Source organism: Cornus florida, unplaced genomic scaffold (assembly GCF_030987335.1).
Source record: "Cornus florida cultivar Cherokee Brave unplaced genomic scaffold, ASM3098733v1 CherokeeBrave_3.0.0_Hap2_Chr11, whole genome shotgun sequence".
NCBI lineage: Eukaryota > Viridiplantae > Streptophyta > Magnoliopsida > Cornales > Cornaceae > Cornus > Cornus florida.
In genome coordinates this window covers 72,355,819-72,367,290 of record NW_026775581.1, presented here as the reverse complement: position 1 = coordinate 72,367,290, position 11,472 = coordinate 72,355,819, and the positions used below count along the sequence as shown (strand labels likewise).

At 34.5% G+C, this 11,472-nt stretch overlaps 1 protein-coding gene across 2 annotated transcripts; it reads left to right on the top strand.

Annotated features, from left to right (window-relative positions):
• The first annotated feature begins 749 nt into the window (after positions 1–749).
• Positions 750–11,472, top strand: LOC132282310 (developmentally-regulated G-protein 2). Of its 2 annotated transcripts, XM_059783932.1 has the most exons (13): positions 750–912; positions 1,410–1,472; positions 3,989–4,076; positions 4,467–4,534; positions 4,694–4,770; positions 5,223–5,403; positions 5,604–5,660; positions 7,911–7,985; positions 8,895–9,014; positions 9,264–9,434; positions 9,750–9,863; positions 9,977–10,147; positions 11,053–11,472. In XM_059783932.1, the coding sequence occupies exons 3-13, from the start codon at positions 4,007–4,009 to the stop codon at positions 11,149–11,151; spliced, it is 1,203 nt and encodes a 400-aa protein (XP_059639915.1). In that variant the 5' UTR covers positions 750–912; positions 1,410–1,472; positions 3,989–4,006; the 3' UTR covers positions 11,152–11,472. The 2 variants fall into 2 exon arrangements, with proteins under 2 accessions (XP_059639915.1, XP_059639916.1); XM_059783933.1 differs by lacking the exons at positions 750–912; positions 1,410–1,472 and adding an exon at positions 1,948–1,971.

Sequence of the window (11,472 nt, the reverse complement as noted above, 5' to 3'; positions counted from 1 at the left end):
CACTATCATTTGGTGGTTTCGCTTGACAAGCTTTTGGGATAGGAGCTTCGGAGTCGTCAAAGCCAGAGTCCGAATCTGTGGTCATCAATGGAGAAGGAAAATTAGCGAACAAATGCCGTTGGGAAGCAGTTGGAGGGTAAGGCTTTCATCATGAGTCCAGAGGTGCCGGTGGTGTAGACTATTCTCATTCAGTTTTAAAAATATGATTTTTTGATTTTTTAAATAAAAGGAAATATAATAAGGGTAATTTAGTCATTTCACATACCATTAACGGCCAATTGACAGAGTTGTGATAAAATAATAACGTTGTTATATTGTTGGGGGTTTTAAAAACTGGTTGAAGTTTTATGATCACTTATTGATAATTTAGAGGGTTTTACGAAATTTGCCCTTAAGAATTAATAATATGTTCCCATCCCACAACATGGCAACATGCCATCACTAATTAATCATCAGAATTTCAAATTGAATAATTTTGAAATCCTCAAAAGGATGAGAAGAAAAAAAATAAAGAAAAGAGAACAAGTGAGAGAAAGTATTCAAATTTATTTTTATTTTTTTTCTTCATAAGATTCAGAAATTAAGATTTTGAAATCTGGCAAGAAGAATGAGAAGAAAAGCATCATTTGGTTCGGTTGGGGGCGAGAGGAATTCAGAATGTATTAGCCAGAACCCAGCTCAAGACGTCGTCGTTTAGGTTATTTTAATTTTTATATTTTATATTTTGATTTTTTTTTTTTTCCTTAGATCCCTTTCTCCATAATACTGTGGGTCGGGATTATTTCTTCTTCCCCTCATCTTTCTCTCTCACTCTGAACTTGCACGGCGACGGCGCATCTTTTCGCCGGCAATCGGCAACTGACGAACATCCAACGTCAGTACAACGATTCCTCATACCCGATCTCAATCCAGGTACGTATATATGTATAATTCATCACATCTACTTCATTTTCTGCGAGACACACTCTCTCTCTCTAGACTTCTCTCTATCTCCTTATACATAACGTCTAGTTCTATTGCACCCTCAATACTTTTTAACTTCTCACACCACCAACTTTACTTATCTCTCTGACCAGAGACTTTAGATTGTTCCCTAAAACCCCAATTTTTTTTTTCATGAATTTCTTCTCTTTACAGTTTCCTGTTATTAATAATGTTTCAATATGGAAATCTGAACAATTAATTTAGAAATTATCTGAGTGATTGCAATTGCAAAATAATTTGAACGCACAGAGGTTTTCATTTCTCATTTATCTTCGTTTTCTTAGTGTTCTATCCAAACATATATATAAATAGTTATGGTCTCTGTTTTTTTCTATTTTTTATTTTCATTATTGCATTTTGCGCAAAATATTTACATATATACATACATATATTGACTTCTTGTGCTCATGCGCTTTGGATTGCAGGTTCTGCCGCAAGCGGATAGAGTTTTGAACTCTTGTTTCGTCTGAAGGAGTTAGTTACCTGAGGTATTTGTTATTAATTACTTTTTTACATGTTATTTTATTTCTTTTGTAATAACATTGTGTTAATTCTGAGAACAAATTAGCTATTAATTCAAATTTTGGGAATGAAAAACGGAGTTCCTTCTTGTTTTTATTGTTCCATCTGATAATTATTCTCATTGTGGCTTTACTAAGACAAATAGGAATGCCCGTAGCCCCAGTTTCTTCTGCGAAGTGTATACCAGCCAGGTTTTCTGCCCGAAGGACGAAACCTACTTTCCCTTGCCTCTCAAGAGAATAAAGAGAGAACATTGTCTTCCTCTACTTGAGCTCTCTGTTAGTCTAGTTGGATTTCATCTTCTAGCTTTCTATTGCTTTCGTCATTCCTTGTCTCTAGGCTAAGTCTTAGGTTTTTCTTGAGTTCTTGTTTGATCTTATCTCATTATGTTTTGAAAACAGATGATATATACATCTCTGGAACCACAGTGAGTTTTTCCGGTGCTTGTTTGTTTGTCATTGTCAGGTGGTTTTACCCTCTTGATTGAAATACTATTATTCTAATCAAATTGACAATCTATGTGTGTCAGATACACTAAGTTGTACTTGTAAGACCATATTTCAGATTCAATAGTTGGATATCATGTCTGCTCTCGCCTCCTTAACCCATACTTTTTTTTTTTTTAATTTTGATTTTATTTTTTATAGCTTCCTTGTTTGGCAGTTCTGCTTTTTGAAAAGCTCCAGAACTATGAGTAATCTAACCGATGGAAGTGTCTAATTTTATCTTGCGAATTAAAATTTAATATCTATTTGGAAGGTTATTGAAGTGTCGTATTTTGGCTATGCACCATCCAAGAAGTGGTTTGCTCACTTTTTTATGGTTCTCTTCTGTACCTTTTAGTAAAATTATCAATGATTATTCTCCCTGTAGTATAATTCTGCTACTATTTTTGATGAGTGTACATGATGGCTTGATCGGCTGTAAACAAGCCGAGTATTGGGGTGTTCGGACTTTGCTCGTCAACCCCAAAGGGGTGATCAAGCTCTGCTTGAGTTTGATCGAGCTTTTGCTAGCCAAGATCGCTCTCGGCTCGAGAGTTTTCAAGCGAACTCCAGCTGCTTGGTTGAGCTCGTTATCCATATCACAGAGAACCGCATATAATCTGTGTCTATGCAGGTGTATGTTCGACATATATGTGTCCAGCGGTCATACAAGTACTTGGTGGAAGAAATCGCTACATATCTTGGCTCGATTATAGATCTTCACCTTAATCTTCAATTCCACAATTCAAAGGCACCTTCCAAATCAAGTAGCTGCTGTCACGAACTAGGGTTCTATGGCTAAGGTTGGAGAGAGAAGATAATAAAAGATTAGGGATTTAGGTGTTATAATGAGTAACAGATGGGTTGGGAATACATAGATGAGCTTGGGCTGTTTTAGTTTGAAAGAGATGAAATTGGGTTAGGTTGCTTGGGCTTGGGCTTAGTCTTTAAGTAAAAATCAAAATTAATGGTTACCTAAACTTATATAATATTATATCTATAGATATATGTAAATAAAACAAGAGCTTTAAACAAGCCATTTGATGAGTTTGTTCACAAATATGTTTACGAACAAATGAGCCGAGCTGAGGGTTTGAGATTGACTCGTTTAATAATCGAACTTTTTTGAGTTCTGATCATTTACTAAGAAAACGAACACGAACTGAGTTTTTATCGAGCCAAGCCTAACCTGTACGCAAACAGGTCTGTTCATTTGCAGCCCTATGGCTTGAGGAGAAAATTGGGCATACTTTTTGTTGTTATTACCATTTCAATGTGAATGTTTTAGCTCTTCAATTGCTAGAAGTTATATGTGTTATAAGGGGCTTATTTGTTGTTACTTATATAATGTAGGGTGGTTATGTGTAATTTCTGAAACTTCTTCGTATAAATAGAATGTGGTGGAGGGATGAAACTATCCTATTCATTCTTTCACTCTTTCCCCATTTCTCTCTCTCTCACCTTGTCTTTCTTCTCTTCTTCTTTATCATCTTCTACTTTACTCGTGTTTTGATTCTCTCTTAAAGTCAACAATATGTGCTTATAGCACCTTGCTAGAAGTATATAGATATATATTCTTGTTAGATATTGCTTGGAATGTTTACTTAATTTTTTCTCGTTAAATATTTTTGTAGTGGGCCTATTGGCTGATTATTAGGTGTATCATACGGTTTTTTTTTTTTTTTTGAAAAAATCCTTACCAGAGTTGTAGAACTTTATTACCCTTGTTCTTAATAATATAACTGATTTAACTAATTTAATCTTTCACGAGCACTGAACTCTTATGATTTTGGAGCACTCAACTTTTGTATGATTTTGTCTTACTTTATTGTTTGCATTTGTATGTGGTTATTTAGCTTTCAGTTTTCTAGCTTCTCTTTGCTATGTGTTTCTGGCTATTGATTATTATTTTATAACATTAATTTGGTTTGGTTATCAAATTTGCATGATTTCTAGTTGTAAAACTCATCTCTCTCATCTCTCTCTCTCTCTCTCAGAGCTAAACTCACGGAAAAATGGGGATCATAGAAAGGATTAAAGAAATTGAAGCCGAGATGGCTCGGACCCAGAAAAATAAAGCCACAGGTTCCTTGTTTAGTCCAGCAGCATTTTCATTTTTATCCAAGTCTTCATCTATTTGCACTGTACTAGTTGTAGTTTTTACTATTGTATCTGCAAGTGGATGCTGGAGTGAAAAGTATATTACTCTCTCTCGCTCTCTCTCTCATAAAAATTGTTGCTTTAATTTATTGTTACTGAAGGATCAATTGCTTATTGCTTAATATTCCTCTGAATTCTTGGCTTTCTTTGTGTCATGTCTGCATGCCACTGTCAATCTCTTATAGTCTTACTTGATTTTAGAAATTCCATTTCATTATGTGTTACATATCTCTACTCTTCTCAAATAAAAATCAAATTTATTTCTTAGTACTTAGTGCAAATTGCGAGATTCATTTTATACTATTGAATACGCAGAGTATCATCTTGGTCAGCTCAAGGCAAAGATAGCAAAACTGAGGACACAATTATTGGAGCCTCCAAAAGTATGCAAGTTGTTACGATTTTGTTGTGGTTGATCTGCACTTTCTTGTAAAGATGTTAGATTTTAATAGATTGATTGTGCACTTTCTTTTTCTTTCAAGAATATTTTGAACTTAAGTTGTACTTTTGTGCTTGTGAGTATGATGATGTTAATGAACCAGGGTTCGAGTGGAGCTGGAGAGGGCTTTGAAGTTACAAAATTTGGACATGGACGTGTTGCCCTAATAGGATTCCCAAGGTCTGTCATATTGGTCACCTGGATATGTGCGTCTTCTTTGAAAGTGAAAAAAAAAAAAAAAAAAAAAGGACCAAATGTTTACTTTAGGAATAAAAGAAATGAAATAGATTAATGTTCTGCCACATGTCCCATTGCCGGAGGTACAAACTTTAGCTAATTGAAAGTTTTGTAGCTTTCTCTGAGTTGATGCTTGTCATGGTCATGGTGGCAGGCCCAAGTTCCAAGTGTTTTTAGTTGATACGCTACAAATTGGAGAACAATACTTTTTTAGAAATGTGTGTATATATGATTTGCCAATTGTCGACTGCACTTGCCTTGGGTTAGAAAATACCAGAACCTGTCTTTTCTTTCTCCCTATTCTGCCAAAGATGCACAAATGCATTAGAATAGTACCATCGAGGTTGAATCTATTATGGGATACACCTTTTTCAGTGACTTTTACATGTTTTCAGTGTGGGGAAGTCGACTCTTTTAACGCTCTTGACGGGAACACATTCAGAAGCTGCATCATATGAGTTCACAACACTTACTTGCATTCCAGGGATTATTCACTATAATGATACTAAAATTCAACTGCTCGATCTTCCTGGAATTATTGAAGGTGCTTCGGAAGGGAAGGGACGTGGTAGGCAGGTAAAAGCTTCATTTGCTTTCTGTTATTTGTTTTATACTATTTCATGTTGTTTTTCTTTAGTATAAAGATTATTGATCAATTTCCTTATTTATCTTCTGTCATATTTGAGTGGATAACATTCCTGAGACGAGAGCTGCATTTTTATATCATTCTTTCTTTTACATTAAACCTTACAATAAATTTTGTTTTCCAATCTCAGGTTATTGCTGTTTCCAAATCATCTGACATTGTGTTGATGGTTCTTGATGCCTCAAAAGTAAGTGTCCATTTTGTAATAGCAGTGTTTTTTCTACTAATGCTTGTAGGTGTATTAATTGTATTTTAATCCTGATTAGGTCAGTAAGCCACACATGGATTCTTTTTAATTTGCGTTCTTCATTGCTCCATATTATTTCACTCTCTAAAAAATCTAAAAAGTAACAGATAGTATCAGGGAACAGAAAAAGCATGCTTCTATTTTTTATTTGGTGATGTTATGATAATTATTGTTAATATGTTTAGATGCTCCATAGCCTTTGTCATGTTACTAGTTTGAAATTGAGATCCTGGGGGCTTGACATTTCAATACTGGCTTGTGTTCTTGTTAAAATGTTGCCATTAAAAGGAGTTTGACCTGATACAACCATCTTAGTTATCAACTCCTTCATCTTAAGATTTTTTTTCTAATCCACTTTATTACATGAACTTTGTTGAACTAGGTTTTCAACCATGTTGTAAAATCTGTAATTGTACAAGCATTTAACCCCTTCATTTATTTTTATTTTTTATAAATCAATTAGTAAATTTGATGATGTCCCATATTTTTGCATGCTAGGCACAGAAAAAGAATAGAAATATGCCTGGACTTTTTTTTTTTTGATAAGTTTTTATTTTTTGGGATGGTAAAGCAAACTCACACACACGCCTCCACCGGTGTTCGAACCCAGGACCTCCTTTTGGAAGGCTGGGCCTTGGTACCGCTGGGCCATTTGGCCCTTTGGTAAATATGCCTGAAGACTTGATATCACCTTTTAAAGTATTTTGCTGTACTATCACATACGTGATGTCAATATTTAATCAAGACACATCATCAAGTTGTTGAAGGAGATAACAAGATTGTGATGACTTTGCAACATGCAGATGAGTTTTCCTCTGGGGTTTTTGATGATGTGTGTATTTTTGATCGAAGAGGTTTAGATTTTAAACTGATGTGGGTGTGACCAAGGGTACAGCCTAATGGAATTTTTTTTTTTCCCTGGGTGTAGCCTAATTGTATTTCCTCAACCTCCCAAAATAAGATGTATGGGTTGAAGTCCCCATAAGTGCCAATGGGTGTGTGTGAGTTTCTTGCCAAGAGGGGAAAAAAAAAAAAAAAAAACTGATGCAAGTGCGAAATGGGAAAATTGTGGTTCATGTATCCTGAATGGGATGTGTGCCCAGTGCCCTCTATGGTTTGTAAATGCGTACTCCAAGGATTTTCCTCATGATTGAATAAAACTCTATTTCTTGTATATATATAAAAAAAAAAAAGAAAAAAAAAAGAAAAAAAAAAAAGAGAAGAAAAACTATGTACTATCTCACTGATGGTGTTCTGATTATCTTGTAAATGGGAAAATGGCACCTATTGTTGGTGGTATAACTATGTGCTATCTCTGATGCAAGTTCTTGTTCTTTATTACAGTGGCAAAGCCAGGGATTTAATTTAGTGGGGGCAACGATATTCTTTACCAAAATAATTAATACAAAAACATATCCATTGATGATTGTCCTTGACTAGTTTTCATGTTTGAAGGTTGTATGATATCTTGTTTTGATATATCATGAAATAATCCCAGTAAATTGTGTTTTAATTATTTGAACCAATTACTTAAAAAAAAAAAAATCCAATCTATTGATGTTAACAAAATCTTTAGCGTTTTATTTTGTAATCTAAAATGAGATATCTATTTTGCTCAGAGGGGTGAGATTTGTTGAAAAAAGGGAATTGAGGATTTTCACCTGTTGGCTTAGGGTTGAGGAGTAGACTGAAAGAAGACTTTTATAATTTTCTCTTATCATATTAGCCTTGGAAAAAGATTGAGTGTAAAAAAGAGTGAGACTCAATGCTTTTCTTTTTCTTACCTTTTGTTTTGATAATTTTGAAGTGGGGCATGTTAGCAGTTTAAAAAAATTATAGGTACGAAATTAGAATAAAACAAAAATTGAGTGCGTGCAACTGCCCCCACTCGTCCTTATGCGTCTCCGGCACTGCTTTATTCATATACATGGTAATAAAGGAAACAAGTATTCAATTTTCCTTTGTGATTCACGTTTTATTTCTTTTCTGGAGTTTCTTCTTCACTTTATTCTTGCTGCTTCGTGAACCTTTCAAAAGAATTCTCATTTGCCTTCTACTCTACCAATATGTTGTGTCGCAAGTTAAAATTTTGTGGAATATATTATTTTTTATGTTTTCATAGTAATATATTATAGTTTTTCTTTCTTGTTTGCTTGCTGTAATTGTGAACTAATTGAAAATTTCTTACAGAGCGAGGGACATCGGCAAATATTGACCAAGGAGCTGGAAGCTGTAGGCCTGCGTTTGAATAAGAGACCGCCCCAAGTAATGTGTCATGCCATTGATAGCCTATAATACTTTATCTAATATAAAAAGCACGTCTCTGCCAACTAAAGTAGTGGGCTCACTTTCTTATTTTTTAGTCCCTAACTTCAAGCTTGTATTTTGCTTTTTTGGAACAGGATTCTTTAAAATTTTGAAATTTTGTATCTTAACCATCCTTTTCTACAAGCTTACATGACCTTTTTTAGTGAATAAAGTAAAAAAAACCAGGACTTATAAAAAAAAATATAAAGCAAGAAAACCACGGATCATTTTTTAAGTTTGGCAATTAATTTCTTGAATATTGTATGAAAGTCTCAAATGCTATCTTTTAGTACTTAAGTTGATTTGAAATTATTGATGTAGTTCTAATTATACAGCATTAAAGCACATGTTCTGGTGCTTTTTCTCCATAATTTGACTTGCACTGCTTTTCCTCTACCGAAAACAATTCCTGAAAACATCTCCTCTAATTTGTGAAATACTGATTCCCTAGTTCTGAAAATTTGGATTGTCCATGGCTATGAATTTCTTCCTGAATGGTTATGCTCAAAATATTTATAAATTGACCGCTTCTAGAAAATGTGTGAACCTCTTCCTTTGCCCTGTTCACGAGTCTGGTTCAGATTCCACCTAAATAGTTCTCCCAAAGTGCTAATGTGTAGGCCCTGTAGGGAACTTTTCCTTACCCTTATGGCATATGCATTGCTTTATGGTAATTTTTTGTATACTATGGAGAAAATCACTTCAGTTGAGCTTTTCGAGCTCCTCCAGGTAAAACTTAATTTGATGTATGTGGCTTAATAAGTTTTATCTATCAACAGAATTTTTTTTCTTCCTTCAATTTCTTTGTAAGGAATTTCAGACCCTCGAATTGTCTTACTTATTCATTTTCTCGTGTTTTATTGGCAGATATATTTCAAGAAGAAGAAAACGGGGGGTATTTCTTTCAACAGCACGGCACCGTTGACTCATGTTGATGAGAAGCTTTGCTATCAAATTCTACATGAATACAAGATTCACAATGCAGAGGTATTCAGTCTCAGCATTTTTATTAATGTAATTTGCTAGAGAACTAATAATTGACATCATAGCTGGAGGAATAATAATTGCACTATTTTGCACAGTCAGATAATGAATTACTTTGTCGAAAAACTTTACTGGGAATATACTTGACTTGGTTAAGTATCAAGGTTTTCCAAGTTATTTGATAATTACCTGAAGTAAAAGGTGCTCTTTTGCTGATGTTTTCCCCCCCTTTTTGTTATTGATGCTGTGTAGGTGTTATTTCGTGAAGATGCTACAGTGGATGACCTTATAGATGTTATTGAGGGGAATCGTAAATACATGAAGTGTATATATGTCTACAACAAGATTGATGTTATTGGTATTGATGATGTGGACAAATTAGCACGACAACCAAATTCTGTTGTCATTAGCTGCAATTTGAAGGCAGGTTTTACACTTCAAATTTCCACTTAGTATGCACCAGAGTCAAATTAGTTAATTCTTGGTTTTAGCAAGGGACTTGTGCAAAAACTGAACCTATATGACATGTACAGACCTATTACATTCAGACAGGGCATGACAGTGCATTTGTTAACTTTTCTGTAGTTTTTCTTCCATATGAAGCATGATTCTGCATATCTCATGTGCATTACAAGCCAGAAAATATATGTAGATACTGTGGTTTTAGGCAGATCAGTATATTCGGATTTATATTGTTGTCTAGGTAATTGAACTTCTCTTGTTATGCTGCTTAAACAGCTGAATTTAGACAGAGTGCTTGCAAGGATGTGGGAGGAGATGGGGCTTGTTAGAGTTTATACAAAACCACAGGGCCAGCAACCTGATTTCACTGATCCTGTCGTTCTTTCTGCTGTATGTAACATATCCTCATGTCATTTCACGAATTTATTTTGATGGAAATAGTTATCTTTCTCTTCCGATTTTTTAATATGTGTTTTTTTTTTATTTTTGTTATGTGATTTTAGGATAGAGGTGGCTGCACAGTTGAAGACTTCTGTAACCACATACACAGAAGCCTGGTGAAGGATGTGAAATATGTGCTAGTGTGGGGCATAAGTGCAAGACACTACCCGCAACATTGTGGCCTCAGCCATGTGCTTCAGGATGAGGATGTGGTTCAGATTGTTAAGAAGAAGGTGAGCAGACCATTTTATTTTGAGAATTAATTCTATTGTCTTGTATGTAATATGGTAAATCCGTGGATGCACTCTGGTTCATGGTGCTTAAAATCCCGGTCAGGAATCGTAAATTACGAATCTACGAACCCAAATTGCCAAAACGATTGATCACATGAAAAATCGTTGGGAAGTAGGATCGCAGTAGGATCAGTTGAATCGGAAGTTGGATCGTAGAATCACACGATCCTACCGATCTTATTAAATCGTGTTTTTTGTTATTCTTCTGGATTTATTTTGGCCTACAACTCATTTGGGCAAATAAATTTAATCATTTTAAATATAATGCCCAACTTTTTATCCTAATTGCATTAAATAAGAAACAAAAACCAGAGACCCAACGTCAATGGTAGATACTATCCACTTCTGAATTATCAAAACTTTAAAATTTTCCTGTAGTTTTGCTTTATTCTTCTTAATTTTTATTTTCTTCTTTCTTTTCTTTGTCCGTCTTTGTTACAAAAATAAAACGAGACTTAGTTGTTTTTTTTTTTTTTCCTCCATTGTTTTTTCCATCTCAGTTTCATGTCGTTCTTTCTGCAAATGTTCCATTATTATAGTTTTAGTCGTTCGTTCATACAGTAATACTATTGAAAATGAATTCAGTTAGATGTATGCTAACATAGAGGGTTCCCTAAATCATTTGCTCCCTGTTTTTTATTTATTTTTTATTTTTATTTATACAGTAATACTATTGAAAATGAATTCAGTTATCTGGGAATAGAACTTAGAATTTTATTAGTCATTGCCATATTTGCCCACGGAATTCTTCTTATTATCATTATTATTTTTATAATGCCTTCTTGCAACCGAACTGAGCATACACGTTGACACCCAAAGTTAACATTCTAACTTGGCTTTTCCAGGAGAAGGACGATGGAGGAGGAAGAGGTCGGTTCAAATCACATTCAAATGCCCCTGCTCGAATATCTGACAGAGAAAAGAAGGCTCCCTTGAAGACATAACTACATGGGAGCTTGCAATTTTGTGCGGTGTTCTTGTATCAAGGATGGTGGCAGAGATTGACAAGTTTTAGTACCTAAAGATGATTGTGAAAGTCTATATCTGTCACCATATGAACTAGTTGTCATGCTAGAGATTTGTTAACATTCTTCTATGGAGCCTACTCATAAAAGTAGAAACGTTTTAGCCTCTGGGTTGTATTTTGAGTTGTTAGTCGTAGTTGGAGTCAAATGTGAGGTAATAGGGCAGCTTTCTTACTTTGAGAAAATAAATATGTTATAGCATTTAAGTTCATCTATGAAACACACAGCTTGAGTATGACA

Coding starts and splice junctions, on each gene's coding strand:
- LOC132282310 (XM_059783932.1), top strand. CDS start 4,007: ATGGGGATCATAGAAAGGATTAAAGAAATTGAAGCCGAGATGGCTCGG. Junction 7,986..8,894: donor TGAATAAGAGACCGCCCCAA/GTAATGTGTCAT, acceptor TTTTATTGGCAG/ATATATTTCAAGAAGAAGAA. Junction 10,148..11,052: donor TTCAGATTGTTAAGAAGAAG/GTGAGCAGACCA, acceptor TGGCTTTTCCAG/GAGAAGGACGATGGAGGAGG.